Below are 19761 nucleotides of genomic sequence, written 5' to 3'. Positions count from 1 at the left end.
CAAGTTTCTGCCCGTATAATAACACAGTCTTCACGTTGCTGTTGAATAATCTTATTTTGGTTTTACTTGTCATCTGACGTGAAGACCACATTTTCCTTAGCATATTGAATGCGTTTTGAGTTATTCCTATTCTCCGTTTTACGTCCTCCTCCGTCCCTCCTTTGTTGTTCAATATACTGCCCAAGTAGTTAAATTTCTCTCGTTTCTAATTCCGTGCCTCCCAGTGATAATCCCATTTCTCTTGGTGTATTTATTTTCATTATCCTAGTTTTTCTGACGTTTATGTTAAGTCCGACCTTCTTCCCTGCCTCTGCTACTTTTTTAGTTTTGCGTTGCATGTGTTGTTTTTTTCTGTTAAAAGGCATATGTTATCTGCAAATTCAAGTCCTTAAGTTGGTTAAAAATATTCCATCTTATTCCAGTCGTTACTTATTCTCGTTATATTCGTTATTCTAACGCTATTCCAGCGTTAGACATGATCCAGTCGATTACTATCAGGAATAAGGTCGGAGAGAGCACACAGCCTTGCCTTACTCCTGTACCAATATCTATGTGTTTTGTTAACTTGCCTTCGTGGACTATGCGTGCTGTGGATCGTTCGTAGAACAGTTTTATAATTCTAATATACTTGGGAGACATTCCGTATTTCTCTTACAATCTCCATAAGGCTTTGCGATCTACACGATCAAATGCTTTCTCGAAGTCTATAAAGTTCACATATAGCTTATTCTGGCACTCTTATGATTGCTCTATAATTGTTCTCATCGTACAAATGTGGTGAATGCAGGATCTTCGTGCCAGGAATCCAGCTCGGTTTCCTCTTATAACTTTATCAAATTCCTTCTTCATTCTTTCAAGCCACAGCAGCAACTAAAGCTTACCCAGGGGCAGATATAGCAAGTGACCACACCCTTGTTTTAGCAGACATGAAACTCAAAGTAAAGAAGTAAATAAAAACACCTAGAATTAATCTAAGAAGACTAAAAGAAGCTGATTTCTGCCAACAAATCAAAGAACGAATACCTAAGGAAGTCCAGAAAGTAGAAAAACAAGGGCAAATTAAAGTTACAGAAAACTGGTCAGAATTAGAGGAGATCCTGAGGAACATCATACAACAGCAACTGGAGGGCGATGTATCCACTAAAAGCAAACAATAGATAACACAAAAAATAAAGTCATTAATATCGGAAAGGAGGAAATACTAGGGCGGTCCAAGTTTGGAAACAAAAAGAAGTTGTATAGTCCCAAATCTGGAGAATTCGTTGAATAAAACAGCAGTTTGTAGACCAACGCTAATTCGACCAATTTGGCAATGGCGATGGCGGAGGTGTGAGCCGGAGCGTTGTCGTGGTGGAAGACTATTTTTTCTTCCCCAATTCGGGCTGTTTTTTCTGAAATTTGGCGTCGAATCTGGCCAATAATGCGGCATAGTAAAACCTTTTAATCTTTTTGCCCTTTTTCAGGAAATAGATATAGATCACAAGGTAACATGGAGATCAAACTATGGAAGAACAAATAATCAAATAGATCACGTATTGATTGATGGGAGACATTCTAGCAGCATAATAAACCATTTTCTCGTAAAGGCCAAGCTCAGAACAAGAATTTCAACACAAACAATAGATAAACACACAAAGATCGAAAGATGGACTATGGCGAAGCTGAAGGAAGAAAATCATAAAAGACAGTACCAAGTAGAATTAAGAAAAAGGTTTCAGGTTTTGGAAATAAATGAAAATGAAAGTGAAGATGTAGATCAGCGATCGGACTCCATAAAAACAACTATTACAGAAGCAGCAGAGAAATTTATCGGAAGAACGAAAAGAACAAAAAAGAAAAAATGGTTCGACGTGGAATGTGAAAGAACACTCAAAGAAACAAACAAAAGAAGAATTTATTATCTGTCGAACCCATCAGACGAAAAACGTATACGATTCCACACAGAGAGAGAGCCGCAGCTAGAAGAACACTTAGACGAAAAAAGAGACAATATCTGCAACAACAAATTGAAAAAGTAGCAGAACACAGACGCAATCAAAGTAATAATTTCTACAGAGAGGTAAGACAATATAAGAGAGGCCCGTATATAAGGACACCCAACTTCGTAAAAGATAACAATGGAGAAATGCTGGCTGCCGAAAACAAAATAATAGAAAGATGGGCTAAATATTTTGAAAAGCTCCTGAATATCCAAAATTTCACTGATGAAAATAATGAAAATGGTAGAAACAACGGAGAACATGAGTATCAAACGGCCGAATTATAAATACCCCCAACAAGCATGGAAGAAATTACGCATGCCATAAAAACGCTTAAAAACGATAAATCCCCTGGTCTGGACAATATTGATGCCGAGCTAGTTAAAACAGGAGGTCATGAACTCATAAGTAAAATCCATCAATTAAGAGAAAAGGCCTGGCAACAAGAAATAATGCCGAAAGATTGGTGTGGTAGTATTATCGTACCCATACACAAGAAAGGAAAAAGGAATCATGCATGAATTGAGGCATTCTTTGCAAAAACCCCATATATGTCAGTTTTTTTCGGAAATGTACTTACGCCATCTATGGATTGAAGGACTAATTACCTACGTTCCTTGCGTAAGAAAATTCCATTAAAACCACAGTAGTCCAAGATATAAGCGACAAAATTATAGGCGATTCCGCATAAACCCCATATGTCAAGCGCAATTTCCTTCAAAACCACAGTGGTTAATGACTATTGGTGTTTTTGCGGGAAACTTTATCGCTTGGTTTTAAGTAAGTTTTTATAGGTTAACGTTCCTTCGAATAGTTGTGTTGTGTGATTTTATAAGTAAACGCCATATTTCGTTCATTTTTTATTTTGGTTTATTACTATAAATATCGTTTTTCCTATAAATTAATGAAAATTTCCTGCAAAAACCCCATATGTCAAATGAATAAATGTCCTTCATAAAAAAACCAAAGGAAAAAATAGTGTTATTTATATTGTAAACTGTGTGTAATCATAAAAATAATAAATAACCAATTTGAGAATTTCTGTAAACTTAATACAGTTCAAATAAATAACTTTTTTTTTAAATATCTTCAATGGTGTAAATAATGACAAATGGGGTTTTTGCAAATAAGGCCTCAATTACAGAGGAATCTCACTAATCAACACTACATATAAAATATTGGCTTCCAGTGTGGTTTCAGGCCTGGCAGATCGACTATTGATCAAATATTTACAATAAGACAAATGCTTGACAAGTATTGGGAATAGTGTTGCCCAAGTGCAAGACCAAGACGAGACTTAGAGAGTCTTGGTCTTGGTCTTGCGACAGTACACCTGGTCTTGGTCTTGGTCTTGGTATTGCGCTCCAGGTCTTGGTCTTGGTGTTGGTCTTGCAGCAAGAGTCTTGCAAGTCTCGCAGTTGCCCATTAGCCTATTACATATCTTAGAACTAGAACAACGTAACAGAGTAGGTCAATTTTAAGCTTTAATATCACAGCCGTAGTAAAGACCAACCAAATTAATAAATATCTAAACAACTGACACCGGGTGGGGTTTGAATCTACGATCTAAGCGATCCGTGTCTATATTCTAACTAACCAAAGTTTATTAGGAACTTACGTATTTTTTCGAGTATTTGCCATTGAAAATGTGTGATTTGAAAAGAATTCAATTCAGTGACAGATGTGCACAATATGAAGGGTCAGAGGGAAAAAGGATGAATGTAAATTTTTGGTCATTTTGAGATTGTTGTGCAATCTGTTAGCTTAGAAAGGGTACTATCAACCTGTGAATGGACAAGGGGACATAAATATGATAATCGTCTTAAAATCACGTCACAAGATTGGACGCAAGGGGTAAAAACAATGAATATGTAACTTTATTTCTCATTTTACCGAAAATGCTTGCAGATAGACATTCATCGTTCTTTCCCCTGGCCCTTCATATGTTAACGCCAGTTCTCATTTTGGTACCGAATACCAAACCGAGAATAATACACTTCTCCAAGAAATTAAGGCACCTCCTTAAAAATGGAATGGGTCATTTTTGATGTCTCGAATTTCCTAAACCTGTTGTCTGATTTAAGTGAGTTTTTAATATTATATAGCCTTATTCGTTAACAATATCGCTGTAATAATATTGTTGCTAGAAGTTAAATTGTCGTTGTATAGGTACCCGATAACTTATCGGTACTAATGAGTGTACCAATCAAACTGTGTTTTTTTCTCAAAGTAAGCATCATCCTGTGGAATATTCTAGCATTTATAAAATACTGAAATTAAGACCCAATTACAGTCTGATGTTTTTTTAACATTTTGTTTTTTCATTCGCTTATGTTGGATAACAGTAAAGTTAGGTATTTTAACAACTAGCCATGTTTTTTATCAACACAGGGTGTTTTTAAATAAGTATGGTAAATTTTAAGGGGTAATTCTAAACAAACGGGTCATGTTACCCGTATGCGCGCCAATGGTGAATATTAAATTCTTAATTGTATGTCAAAAATGCGTAATAACTACCTCTTAAAACCCAATAAATTTCATTTGCATATCTCAACCAGTTTTAGAGCAATAAATCGTCAGTTTGTAAGAAAAATTTTAACACCCCCTATTTCGGAAACGAAGCATTTGCGAACATACACTTATAAAGCAAACTGTCAAATTATTTTTCGGGCAGAATTACCCCTTAAAGTTTGCCATACTTATTTAAAAACACCCTGTATTGATGAAAAATATCGCTAGTTAAAAAAGTACCTAACTTTTTATTATCCAACATAAGCGAATGAATCAAAAAAACAAAATGTTAAGAAAATATGAGGCTATAGTTGGGTTTTAATTTCAATATTTTATAAATGCTAGAATATTTCACAGGGTGATGCGAACTTTGAAAAAAAATACAGTTTGATTGGTACACCCGGTGTACAATGACAAATTTACCTGTCTAGAAACAATATTATTACAGTGATATTTATACAGAACAAGGCTATATTACTATCAAACATTAAAAAATAAATAAAAAATCAAATTATCAACCACTTAAATCGAACAAGTTTAGGAAATTCGAGAGACCAAAAATAACCCGTTTCTTGGAATAGTATATAGCAACCAAAGAGCATAACAAAAGAACAGTGAGTCGATTGATAAAACAAATGACCAGTTTAATTTAACTAACTACAGAAAAAACTGCTATAAATGTCCTTTTGTTTTCCATGTATTTCACTGTAAATATTTCTTTGTTGAATGCCTGGTAGACTAAATATTTGGGTATGTATTTGGTTACACGGTATAGACGGCACGGCATTATCTGTTATAGTCTGTCTCCTATCGTAATCACACTTAACAGAAAAAATATACATAATACAGTAGAGCGTCAATAATCCGAACTAATTGGTACAGGGGTAGTTCGGATTATCAAATTGTTCGGATTATCGAACATATGTTCAAATTACATACAAAGCTCATAAACATAGTATTTTGCAAAATTACTAACTATCTAGTGATTATTAACTATTTAGTAATTATTTTTTGCCAATTTTATTAAAATTGGGAAAATTACCGACTAAAATATTTAGAAAGTTGCGTCTGAGTTTAGCGAACAGACTATACATGTACATACGTTTTAGTTACAAGGAATAAAACACCTGCATAATAAACAAATATATTGTATGTATTTCTGCATAAACAAAACAAAAATCCGCGATCATATTTTGCCCATATTGTCATATTAAATCCAAAAATTCGGTCCGCGATCATATTTTTTAATTTTATAATTTTTTTTGTGTTCGGATTAGCGATCGTTCGGATTACTAGGGTTCGGATTATCGAGGCTCTACTGTAGTCTTATTATTCTATATATCGATATGATTTTTGTGTGTTTAAATTCCTACAAAACTAATTAAGGAAAAAAATTAACTACTTATTGTAGGTATATTTTTTATCAGCATATGACATATTTTTAAAAAGTTTCGATACATTATAGGTCTGGATCCCGCGTATGGAAAAAAATTGATTAATAGCAAGCTGAAAATTTGTTAATAGCTTAACGGTGTCTAGTCGGATAAACTTTGATATATGGGAACACTGGAACAGGGGCAGTTTTAATTGTGGAACAGGTTAAAAATTTGGAACGGTCAGACCACGAAGACGGTACATGTATTTTGTCCGACAGAATAGACTTAAACTCTCCGAACAGAGATTAAACTCTCATGCAAAAATCAGACTGCTATTTATCACCTATCATAATTCCTGTCATTTGACATATTCTACATGTTCCATTCATTAAAACGCCCATTTGTATGTTTGTTTATGGTATTGTTCGTAAGGCGCATAAGTCCAATTTTACAAATTTTTTTGCTTCTCATAGAGTACCTACCTAAGAATATACCCGAACTAATATACTTCATAAAAGACCCTCAGTTCTAATTGCAAGACGCAAGAGTCTTGCAGGCTTAGTCTTGTTCTTGCTCAAATCTTGCACGGTAAGTCTTGGTCTTGGTCTTGCTCAAATTAGGAGGTCTTGGTCTTGGTATTGGTCTTGCGAAAACGCAAGAACAAGACCAAGACTGCAAGACCAAGACTGATTTTGGGCAACACTAATTGGGAATATAATCAGGACGTGCATCAGATCTTTATAGACTTCAAACAGGCTTATGATTCAATTAATCGTGCAACATTATGGAAGGCAATGATCGAGCTCGGCGTACCCAAGAAACTAGCTGCGGTAACACAAATGTGTATAAGTAACTCCTTTGCACAAGTTAGAATAGGGGGGGAAATATCAAACTCTTTCTGCGTAAATTCTGGACTGAGACAGGGAGATCTGTTGTCCCCATTGTTATTTAACCTGGCCTTAGAATATGTCATGCGCAAAATATATCACAAAATCAAACCAGACATAACTGCTTGGGGAGCAAAAATCATACTCGCCTTTGCCGATGATGTAGACGCAGTAGCACAATCAACATTAGAAATTAAGGATATTTTCTCGAGCTTTGAAGAAGTTGCAATAAATATATCGGTCTCAAAATAAATGAAGACAAAACAAAATACATGGTCGTCTCAAAACAAGAACGACGGCGAATAAGGCAAAACATTACTATAAACTATCACAATTTCGAAGTGGTTAAAGAATTTAAATATCTAGGAGCAACAATCACAAATGACAACAAATTAGAGCGAGAAGTTAAAACGAGAATAATGGCAGGAAACAGATCTTTCTTTGCAATGCAATATCTAATAAAGTCAAAACTTCTTTCACGAGGTGCAAAAATCCAGATATATAAGACCATAATACGACCAGCAGTCGCGTATGGAAGCGATACATGGACGTTAACAAAAAGAGACGCTAATAAATGGCTGGTGTGGGAACGTAAAATCCTTCGAATGATATATGGCCCTTGCAGAGACAGACTAACGAATGGAGGCGCAGATGCAATAACGAGCTAGCGTCTCTATTCGGAAAAGAAAATCTAGTCAGATATATAAAGTCATTGTGGAAGGCTACCAAACGATTAAAAAGGCCAATCTTACAGAATCCACTAATTAGAAATACTAATGGTAGCTGGGCAAGAAGCAATATACAAAAGGCCAACAGGTTTGCTGATCACCTAGAAAATACTCTTCAACCAAATGAAGAAAAGAAATAATTAACTGAAAGCTCCCTGATCAAGATGAAATGGAGATTAGCCCTGTAACTCCAAAAGAAGTATATTTGGAAATAAAAGAAAATTTAAATCCAAAGAAAGCTCCTGGATTTGATCTGATTACTGGAGAAGTGTTAAAGCAACTTCCAAGGAAAGCTATAATAAAATTAACACATCTTATAAATGCTTCCTTTAGTCTGAGGTACGTACCAAAGGAAGGATATGGAAGGTGGCAGAAATTATAATGACACTAAAACCAGGAAAACCTCCACAAGAAGCTTCTTCATATAGACCTATTTCACTGTTACCTGTCATGTCTGAATTATACGAAAAACTACTCTTGAAGAGACTAAAACCGATTATAGAGGAAAAAAATCTAATTCCTAATCATCAGTTTGGGTTTAGAGAAAACCACTCAACGATAGATCAGGTGCATAGAATAACAGATATAGTAGAAAAAGCTTTAGAAAAAGGAAAAGTCTGTTCTGCAATTTTCCTTGATGTAGCGCAGGCTTTTGACAAAGTGTGGCATGGCGGATTATATCATAAAATGAGATGCTACTTAGCAAAACAATATTCTGAACTATTAGAATCATATATATCCGGCAGATACTTTCGAGTTAAAAATGAGGAAGCATATTCAGAATTTAGAGAAATTAAAGCTGGAGTTCCACAAGGAAGTGTCCTGGGGCCAGTGCTATACCTGCTCTATACCAGTGATATTCCATCATTAGAACCTAACACAATTGCGACATTTGCAGACGACACATGCATTCTAGCAGTCGGCCAAAACCACCAGGAAGCAGCAACCATGCTACAGAATTCTGTTGAACAAATTAACATCTGGACCAGGCGATGGCGTATCAAATTAAATGAAACAAAATCTGTTCATGTCAATTTTACTAACAAAAGAGAACAACATATTCCAGTTAGTATAAATAGAAACCAAATACCTTATGCAAATACGGCAAAATATTTGGGTATGACATTAGATTCCAAGCTACGTTGGAAAGCGCCTATTAAAAAAAAAAGGAAGAATTAGAAATTAAGTTCAGAAAATGTACTGGTTGATGGGAAAAAAATCCACTCTGTCTACATATAACAAATTGTTATTGTATAAGCAAGTCCTTAAACCGATATGGACATATGGGATACAGCTATGGGGCTGTACAAAATAAAGTAACATCCAAATTATACAACGATATCAGAATAAAGTATTAAGGAAAATCGTCAAAGCTCCATGGTACTTCAGAAACTGTGATCTCCATCGAGACCTCCAGATGGATACGGTTATCCAGACAATAAGTAAGTTTGCCGAGAGTCATGAACAAAGGCTCTCCAACCATTGAATGTCGAGGCCATCAATCTCCTAGACAACGCCAACCAGATAAGAAGACTTAAGAGAACGAAGCCGTTCGAGTTAGTGCAATAAGTTCAAGTGCGTGAAAGTGAAAAAGCAGAGCAAAGTGCGGCTAAAGTGTACACGTTAGCTAGTAGTACTGTAATGTATTAGAGCCTAAGGAATATTATTGAATATTACTTTAGATAAGTTTTTTATAATATTTTGTATATAGAACTAACTTGCTTATTGATCATAGTAATGACCAGATAGCAATAATCATAAGATTCCTGTTGGAGTTTTATTAAATAAAAAAAAAGGTATATAAAGGCAAATAGACTCAGATGGGCAGGGTATGTGATACGAAGTAACGACAATCGCCTTATAAACAATGTGTTCTGGGAAAGGTCAGATGGAAGGTCTGTAGGGCAGCGTAGAAAAAGGTGGAAAGACGCTGTCAAAGAAGATTTAAAGAAAATGGGAGTGCAACAATGGGAATTAGTGGCACAGGACCGACAACCATGGAAGGTAATAGTAAACGCGGCAAAGACTCACGAAGAGTTGTAGCGCCATTGATGATGATGATGATGATGATATAGATCACACTTTGTAAATCCCAGAAAATGGTGGCCGTCACCTTTCTGGCCGATTGGAGCACGTTCGCGGAGTGACGTCCACTGTATCGGCTGTTCATTGGTCTCTATGGTAAATTATGTGTCCTGGTTGTATCTATGCCATACGATAAATAAAAAATAAATTGGTCTCTGGTGTATACCAGTAGAACCATGTTCCGTCGACAGTTATGAAACAACGCAGAAACTCATTTGGATTACGCTTAAACAGCATCAGACACTGCTCTAAAGTGGTCTCATGGTTGCGTTTATTGTTCAAAGTTAGAAAATGTGGCAGCATCGCGCCGACAGCTTTTTTATGCCCAAAATTTCAAACATGATGTGATCAACGAGATCTATTGAGATGCCTGTCCACGGTCTACCAATACGAGATCGTGGATTTCTTTCACGCTATTATCAGTGGTAGCTGTTTTCGGGGCAACTGGAAGTGACTTATCGAAAACCGATGCGCGACGTGCCACCACGTTGAAACTAGTTAAAATAATTTTTAACGGTTTCCGTCGAAGGACAAGAGTCACCGTTTACAGAATTCAAGCGCTTTTTGATTTCGCTGCTGGATTTCCCTTCTAAAAAGAAGAGTCGCATCACTGACTGATATTGCTCTTTTTTCATTTGTCTAAAATCCAGGAGCGTCATTTGAAATTTTGTTTGGGGGGGGGGCAAGCACTATATATACAATACATTATATATGATGTTATGATGAATATTGATGTATTTTATTGTAAATTTCAGTCATTTTCAGAGCCAGGGGGGGGCAAGTGCCCCCCTGGATGCCCAAATGACGCCCCTGCTAAAATCCCCAAACACGCCCGCATAAACACGCAGTCAAAACAAAACTACAAGTCTGATTATAGTCGAGGAAATTAAGCTGAAAAAATGGCAAACCCTCGCAATTTTTTCGTCCAGCATCGATTTGTACAAAAATTTGGTATTAGGCTCATTTCACCCTCTAGTTCAATTTCTATATTGAGCCGTTGTACGCTTTTGGTTTTTTAAGGGTGAAAACTACCCCTAATTGTAAAAAAATATAAAATAACATTTTAAATTTTAATATTGTCAACATTTGGTTCTCATTAGTTACATAATGATTGTTTTATGCTTTAAGATATACTATCATAATATTTCAACCCTTAAAACCAACCTTGTTGGAGCTATATATAAAAAATTTAAAAACCATACAGAAGTAAAAACTTCTTTTGTATATTGGTATAAAAAGTTTTATTAAAAAACATAAAAGTCCTCCAAAAGGATTTGCAAAACGTTTTCAATCTGAATCAGATCATCCTCAGTGCGTTCTGCTTCGTAAAAGAAACTAGCAACTTTTTTAAAAAGGTTACATCGATATAAATGGTTTACATAATAATTAAGTGATATTTGTAGCGACTCCAAGTCGACGTTACAAGATGAAATGTGCTAGGAGTGCTCAAAGGGCAACATGGTTCTCTGCTCGTTAAGAACTCGTGGTTCTTGCCAGTTCAATGGACACAGACCAACTCTATTGCACTACCATTGAACTGGCAAGAACCACGAGTTCTTAACGAGCAGGGAACCATGTTGCCCTTTGAGCACTCCTAGCACATTTCATCTTGTAACATCTACTTGGAGTCGCTACAAATATCACTTAATTATTATGTAAACCATTTATATCGATGTAACCTTTTTAAAAAAGTTGCTAGTTTCTTTTACGAAGCAGAACGCACTGAGGATGATCTGATTCAGATTGAAAACGTTTTGCAAATCCTTTTGGAGGACTTTTATGTTTTTTAATAAAACTTTTTATACCAATATACAAAAGAAGTTTTTACTTCTGTATGGTTTTTTAACTATGGTATACAGCCAGCTACGGGGACTTTCCCATTGATTTTATTTTATAAAAAATTTACTTATCCTAAAAGAATAATTTCGGCTTGCATCGATTTACATAAAAATTTGGAATTAGGATCATCTCACCCTGTATTTCATATTCTATGTCATGCTTAAGGGCGTTGATTATTTTTAGGGGTGTAAACTACCCCTTATTTTCAAAAATTATATAAAACATTGTAAACTTTAATATGGGTAAAATTTGGTTTTAATTGGTTAAATAATGATTGTTGTATACTTTAGGATAAAATATCATAATATTTCAACCCTTAAAAACCACCCTTAGTAACATTACAATTTTTATGTAGATATTTTAATAGATCTATAAAGAAAAAAAAAGTAGAATTAAAGAATTACAAAAACATTTATTTACACAAAAATACAAATTTACAAATATGTACAAATACAAATAGTTTTTTAGTCATCTTTCATTATACGAACCGGTTCTGTGGAATACATACATTGAAAATTATCCATAAGCGGACTATACGAATTTTTCGAAAAAAAAATCGTGTTATAAACATAGCTCCTTCATTTTTGGCGATAAAATTTTTTTTCAAAAATAACTTTGTAGGATTTTTGAATAGTTATAAGACTGTGTAAACTAAATTCCGTAAGATCCCTTAATTTTTAATTAGGGTGGGTTTAAAGGGCTCGAATAAGGGGATGTTTGCTAGTAAATAGAGGTTTTAAACAGCTATATTTCGCTAACTGTCCACTGTAATGAAAATCTATGCACAAAGGGATTTTAGCTATTAAAGCTACAATTTAGTAATTCATGATTTTTTTCGTATCTCCAGTATATTCGGAGATATTTTGAAGTAAATGGTGAACAATGGGAAATTCCCTCAAATTAATTTTTCTTTAAACTCCAATTTTTCTACAATAAGGCCTTCTAAATAGGTCAAACTTCTTGGATTTATTGATAATACAAATATAAAAGGAATTACAGAAAGGTGAAGACAAATTTTTAATTAGGAGGGTAGTTATGGGATTCTTTTCACTGATTTACTCATAGAGAAAAGCAGGTACCGAATTTTTTTATCATAAGTCGCTTAATTTTCAGGCTAAAAACTTTTTATTATTATTTTTTGACTCGCCTCAGTATATACTTGAAAAAAGATTATTTAAGTTTTCCTCGAAAAATGCAAAGTTTTTCATCTTACTTTGAATATTTCAAATTATGCATTTGACGAAAAAAGCTTACTTTTAACATGCCGTATCTCGGTTTATATTGGTCTTAAAGATATTACAGAGAAAGAATTCGGTTTGTGTTACTAAAAAATACAATTTTGATATCTTCAGTTTTTTTGAATAAATGCATTTTTTCGAGGTTTTCTCAAAAAACCCTCTAAAAAAGTCGATATTTTCATCGAAAAACTGTTACTTTCAAGTGCGAATAACTCGAAAAATATTAGTTTTACGAAGAAAATATGGAACATATTTTTTTCTAAGAATTACTTTTTACATCAATTTACATGGTTAAAATGTAATAAAAAATTCCCGCCCCCGAGATGGGGTGGCAACCACCCCCAAGGTTTAGCGTACAGCGGCATGATATAGAAAATGATCCTTGGACTATTTCCTACCTTCTGTGAAAATTTCAAGTAAATCCATGCTGGAGGAAAAATTGCGAGCCAAAATGCTTCATTTCCTCGACTATTAGGCTAATATTTTGAGATCGAGCGTCTACAAGAATGTATTACACGATGGTAGATTTCTCTTGCGACAGTGGCGCTATCGGGCGAAGAGGCTAAGTATTTATCGGACCACCCACACGTAAAACAGGACAAACCGAGAACCAGAAATCCTACAATACAGCAAATTAACCAACAACCCACATAAAGTCGTACTGTAATGGGTAAAAAAATAAGAGGTAGATACAGGATTGAATAGAGCCATTTATGAAAATAGAAAAAGGGAATTAAATGAAATGTTCAAAGAACTTAAAAAGAGAAACATGATAAGACTTTTTACAACCAATTTATCAAAAAACTATTAAACCACTGTAGAAAAGTATCAAAATATAAAAAAAATGTGGAAAAGTTTCGTCCCAATGAACTCACCTTTGCTTTTATTCCTGGTATAATCAATCCTACAGATGTTGGCTTCGAATGCAAATACAACCTCTCTTTAACGTCTTCACAACTTGAAGTTTTGAAAACCGTCAATGCTCCACTCACTTCTGTCAGTCCGTATGAACTAGACACAAAAGTTCCTGGAAGCAGATCGCGAAGCTCCAGAAGTAGTGACTTTGGAATATAACCACCAACAATGATAAAATTCCTAAAACTGCTGATATCCAAACCTTCTGGGCGGCCAACTTTTAATACAGCTGTAGCCAGTAATGGAGGTACAAATAGAGTAGTTACCTATAATAAAGAAAGGGCGTTCGTCAGATTTATTCTCATATCAAATAAAAAGAGACGGTTTCGTTTTGATTCAACTCGAGTCTCTCGTCGTCCCTTGACATGTGTTTCTAGATTTACTGATTTACCCGTTATCAAAGAGGCTTTGCAAGAATACTGAATTGAACCTAACGTCACCGACTTGTTGGTATATACAGGGTGAGGCAAATAAAGGGCCTATTAGAAATATCTCGAGAACTAAAGGCAACAAAATCATGAAAATTGGAATAAAGGGGTTTTGAAGGATGATCTATTAAATGAAAATATTTTCATCTCTTTCCAACTTCCGGTTATACCGGAAGTTGCTTATAACTTCGTTTTTTTTAATGGGACACCCTGTATATTTTTACATTTTTGGATTCTCTTCGATGTCTTCTTTCTTAAAATATGAGGTTTTGTAATATTATACAGGGTATTTTAAAAGATAATTACGTTTTTTTATTAATTTCGTAGCAAAATTAACACCCTGTAGAATTGTAGTAGTTTGACCTCAAAAACTCTACTTACGTTCAAATGATTTTTAATATACTCTACTATTGTTAAGAATCATTAGTATAGCTAAATTTTTAATTTTAGTATACAGGGTTGGTAGAAACTCGGAATGAGTATTTTCTGAGTTTTCTTAAATGGAACACCCTGTATTTTAGTATTGTAATGAAATGATATTTTATGGTACTTTTTTATTTCTTAAGCATTCCCTATACCTAACTGCTTTAATTTGTGCTTAATTGTTAATCGCACCAACAATCTTAACTAAGTAGGTATTTCGATAGCTAAACCATTATTGGTAATTTTAAGGAGCAGTCTGGATTAATATGTATTTATTTCTGAAAATTTATTTGGGATTGAGTATTTTCACGGCCAACCTAATAAAATTTTACGTATTTTTTGTTGCAATTAATGTTTAGTTTGAATCACCAATAACTCACAAATTAAAGCAGTTAGGTATAGGGAATGCTTAAGAAATAAAAAAGTACTATAAAATATAATTTCATTACAATACAAAAATATTGTAATGATGTAACGATTTAAAAAAACTCAGAAAATACTCATTCCGAGTTTCGACCAACCCTGTATACTAAAATTAAAAATTTAGCTATACTAATGATTCTTAACAATAGTAGAGTATATTAAAAATCATTTAAACGTAAGTAGAGTTTTAGATGTCAAACTACTACAATTCTACAGGGTGTGAATATTGCTATGAAATTAATAAAAAAAAACGTAATTATCTTTTAAAATACCCTGTATAATATTACAAAACCTTATATTTTAAGAAAGAAGAGATCGAAGAGAATCCAAAAATGTAAAAATATACAGGGTGTCCCATTTAAAAAAACGAAATAACGAAAAAAACGAAAAAACGGTATAACCGGAAGTTGCAAAGAGATGAAAATATTTTCATTTAATAGATCATCCTTCAAAACCCCTTTATTCAAATTTTCATGATTCTGTTGCCTTTAGTTCTCGAGATATTTCTAATAGGCCAGTTATCTGCCTCACCCTATATATTCAAGAGAGGTCGCTAAAGGCATACGTTGGTAGAATATTTAAATATATTTACCAACGAGTCGGTGCGTTGTGGATCAATTTAGTCTTTTCGAAAAGCCTCTTTGATAACGGGTAAACCTAGAAACACGTGTCAGGGGATGGTGAGGGACTTGAATTGAATTAAAATTAAACCGTCTATTTTTATTTGGTTTCACTCTATACTCGGATGCAAAGTTCAAAGTGATGGCGATTAACACGGGTAAACTGCTGAGGTTTTAGTGAAGTAATTTTCCCAGCATCGCCCGATAGCATGAATAAGCCTCAGGTTCATAGTTTACTTTAATCGTTATCGACACTTACTTCATCTTACCTCGTTAGGGGTCGCTAACGGCATAAGTTAGTAGAATATTTAATCAAAAATGAATAACCATTTTCAATTTCGTTGCAACACGAAACTACAGCCGCATCAATATTCCATTTCAATCAGAGAGTGCAGCAAGCACCTCTACCGGTTTCGAAACTTATTAGTCTCTCATCAGGAGGCACATATGTTGCTCTCTCTGACCCAACTAGGACAAACCCCGGCGTGCAGTCACGGATTGCAACGAACGAAATGGCAGGGATGCCCTATGGTTTTCAGTCTGGTAGGATGTAGAGTAATATTTTTTGGTGTTGTTTTATGTGCTACTAGATTGAAAACTTGGTCTTTTGCTAGCAGTTGCCGCTAGGGCATCCCTGCTATTTCGTTCGTTGCAATCCGTGACTGCACGCCGGGTTTTGTCCTAGTTGGGTCAGAGAGAGCAGCATATGTGCCTCCTGATGAGAGACTAATAAGTTTCGAAACCGGTAGAGGTGCTTGCTGCACTCTCTGATTGAACTGGAATAATGATGTGGCTATATTTTCGTGTTGCAACGAAATTGAAAATGGTTATTCATTTTTTATTTACATGTTTACTCTGATTGGAGTACGAAGGGAACCATTCTCGTTGGAACTTTACCGCGCTGAGCAGATGGAACGTAATTATAAATTGTAAAATTCCCTCATCTTTCTTAGTCTCAGCATCCGTTATGGCTTTCAAATTGTAGAAGCCTCGGAGGTGTTACTAAAGAAGGTTCCCACTATTTTCAGTCTGGTAGGATGTAGAGTTACATTTTTTGGTGTTGTTTTATGTGCTATTAGATTGAAAAGTGAGTCTTTAGAATATTTTAATATCTTTACCAACGAGTCGGTGCGTTCTGGATCAATTCAGTCTTCTCGAAAAGCCTCTTTGATAACGGGTAAACCTAGAAACACGTGTCATAGGATGGCGAGAGACTCGAACTGAATCAAAACGAAACCGTCTATTTTTATTTGGTTTCACGCTATACTCAGTACATAACGCTGCAGAGTACAAAATAATGGCGATTAACACGGGTAAACTGCTGATGTTTTAGTGGAATAAATTCCCAGCATGGTCCGATGGCAAGAATATGCCTCAGGTTTACAGTTTACTTTAATCGTTATCGTTATCGATACTTATTCTCAAATGTTTTTATTTGACATATTGCTGTTGTGAGATCGTTACATACCTACTTGAGAAATGGGCAAATCAGATCAAATCTAAAATATTATTTCAAAAGTTAATATTATACATATCAATCTGGCATTATTTTTTTAATTTGGTATCCAGCCTCTTTAAAATGGTCTCAAGAAACGCTAAAATTGGCTTTTTTCGGCATTTTTAATTGTTTGTTTGCATTTTACGCTTAAAATAGGCATTTTACGAAAAATTTACAAGATTAACTCTCATCTTAAAATAGTGCGGCAGATTCGTGCAAATATTATAAGAATTGAGCATTTAATGATACAAGCATATAATGTGGACCACACATACTACACATTATGAGGAACGAATAACTCTACAAGAGGAACAGCAAGGAATTTCCAAATATACCTAAACACTTTAATCAACAATGTAAAGAAAATATTTTTAAAAGCACCATTGCGAGTAGAAGTGATCAGAGAGATGGTTCCCGAAATCCCTTTGCTACCAGTGTTGACTAAATTTTTATCCTTTTTTGTATTGCTGTTTAGACATGTAAAAAAATTTTGAGTAAGAATTCTGTTCGGAATGAAATGTTTATATTATTCTGTCAAAGAAAGAATAATAACTCTTTCAGGGACAACTGAAAAAAAAAATGAAGATAAATTTAGTTTAGTTTTAAATAGAAATGAAGGCTTTTCTTTATTGCGATCAGTAAATAACATAATTGATGGAAACTTTGACGAAGGTGTTAATATGAATCCTTGGCCAGTGTCAAACTTTAGATTTGCGGCAATTACATCTTGTGATGTTGAAAGATCGTTTTCTTTATATAAACACTTATTAACTGATAAAAGGCATAGCATTTCTCTGTAAAATATTGAACATTTTATGATGTAACATCGTAAAATACCTCTAATATTAGGAACGAGGACATCTTGAATTTTCATTTATATTTTATTATTAACAGTAGTAAAAATAAACACTCTCTAAGTTATACCTACTATAATTTTATTTCTCACCCAATCTCAAGCCTTCAAAATTGCAAAATATTTTTTCTAAAGTGCATGTATAAATGCATTTATTGCATATAATATATAATAAAGGCATATTTGGTTACTTTTGAAGTACATGTTGCATGCATATTTTAACCATTTTTTAGTGCATACAATCCAGGCTCTACTTATAATCTAACATAACAGTACTTACTTTATATTTGTCAATAAGGTACAACGTCTCGCGTGGATCAAACTTTTGCACTGTAACTTTTGCTCCCCCGGTAAAGATAGCTATCAATTGGTATATTACGGCCGATATCCAGTATAGGGTTGCGCAAGATAAGTAAATAAATCCAGTTTCAGTATAGCCTCTAAAAAGGTATAAAACCGCATTTAGTTTTATTTAGTTTTATATAAATAGGTATAATTTTATTTTATGTCACATAATTTTACTTTTATACCTAAGTAAACATGAAACTAACGAAATCTGTCGACAAATTGTTTAAAAATTGACAACTTCTCTTTTAATTTGGTTAAACATCTCGGACATATCTCATTGTTATCTAAATTATTTAAAGATGACACAGTAAACTTTTCAAAAGGAAATATTGACAACGACCAAAGATACAGCGAGGTAAATATGAAACATAATCAAAATTGATTTTTCGCATTTTTGCATAAAATTTGATTTTGCAATATGTTCCACCAATTCTAGATAAAAATAAACCGTTCACATTCGGATTCAGCTACCTGGAAAACATAAATAATGACCAACATTTGCCATTCACCTATCATGGTCGCTTTTCAATTTCTAAGCCACAAAGAGTGGTGTGCCGCTTGCCTAATATGGTAACCTACATATTCAACTGAGGATATTATATAGTATAGTATAGTTGATCCAAAAGATGGCATAACCCAGACATCCAAAGTGAAAGTTATCCTTCAACACCAAATTGTTCTATATGGTCCACACAATGTCCAGAAAAAAGTCACACCATTTTGAGCGTCGGGTTTGGGAGGGAGAGGGGGGAGAAATCGGTAAATTCGTAGTTGTTTAAGTTTTTCGCCAATATTTCTAAAACTATGCGGTTTAGCATGAACAACCCTCTATACAAAATTGTTCTACATTAAATTCGAAATAAAAAAGGCCCTATTCATAATCTTTCTAAAATGAATGGTTCCAAAGTTACGGAGTAACTTTTAGTATAATATAACTGGTCCAAAAAAGGCCTAACCCAAACATCCAAAGTAAAAGTTTTTCTCCAACACCAAAATGTTCTATATGGTCCACATATTGTTCAGTAAAAAGTTACACCATTTTGAGCGTCCGGTTTGGGAGGCAGATGGGAGAGAAGCCGGTAAATTAGTAGTTTTTTTAAGTCTTTCGTCAATATTTCTAAAACTATGCTTTAGCGTAAACAATGTTATATACAAAAATGTTTTGCATGAAATTTAAAACAAAAAATATTCTATACATAATAATTGTTATAAAATCAACGGTTCCAGGAGGGTGAGAAGTCGAGGTTTTCGATACTTTTTATATTTTTTGGGCAATATTTATGATATAACTATACCAAAAACCCAGACATCCAAAGTGAAAGTTATCGTCCAACACCAAATTGTTCTATATGGTCCACATAATGTTCAGAAAAAAGTCACACCATTTTGAGCGTCGGGTTTGGTGGGGGGAGAGGGGGTAGAAATCGGTAAATATAAAAAGTATCGAAAACCTCCATAACTTTTCACCCTCCGTAACTCTGGAACCGTTGATTTTATAACAATTATGTATAGAACCTTTTTTGTTTTAAATTTTATGTAGACCATTTTTGTATAGAACATTGTTTACGCCAAAGCATAGTTTTAGAAATATTGACGAAAAACTTAAAAAA

General features: G+C 34.3%; 1 protein-coding gene across 1 annotated transcript in view; it reads right to left on the bottom strand.

Annotated features, from left to right (window-relative positions):
* LOC126892161 (uncharacterized) overlaps window positions 1–19761 on the bottom strand; it is a 78233-nt gene that overhangs the window by 11226 nt on the left and 47246 nt on the right. The window contains exons 5-6 of the mRNA XM_050661633.1: window positions 18084–18243; window positions 13519–13824 (exon numbers count right to left, since the gene is read on the bottom strand). Of these exons, the coding sequence (XP_050517590.1) occupies window positions 13519–13824; window positions 18084–18243 (466 nt within the window). The remainder of the gene's footprint in view (window positions 1–13518; window positions 13825–18083; window positions 18244–19761) is intronic.

The sequence above is a fragment of the Diabrotica virgifera genome, chromosome 9, assembly GCF_917563875.1.
Source record: "Diabrotica virgifera virgifera chromosome 9, PGI_DIABVI_V3a".
NCBI classification, from domain to species: Eukaryota; Metazoa; Arthropoda; class Insecta; order Coleoptera; family Chrysomelidae; genus Diabrotica; species Diabrotica virgifera.
Note: the sequence above shows the minus strand (reverse complement) of the source record. Positions and strands in the feature narration are given on the sequence as shown.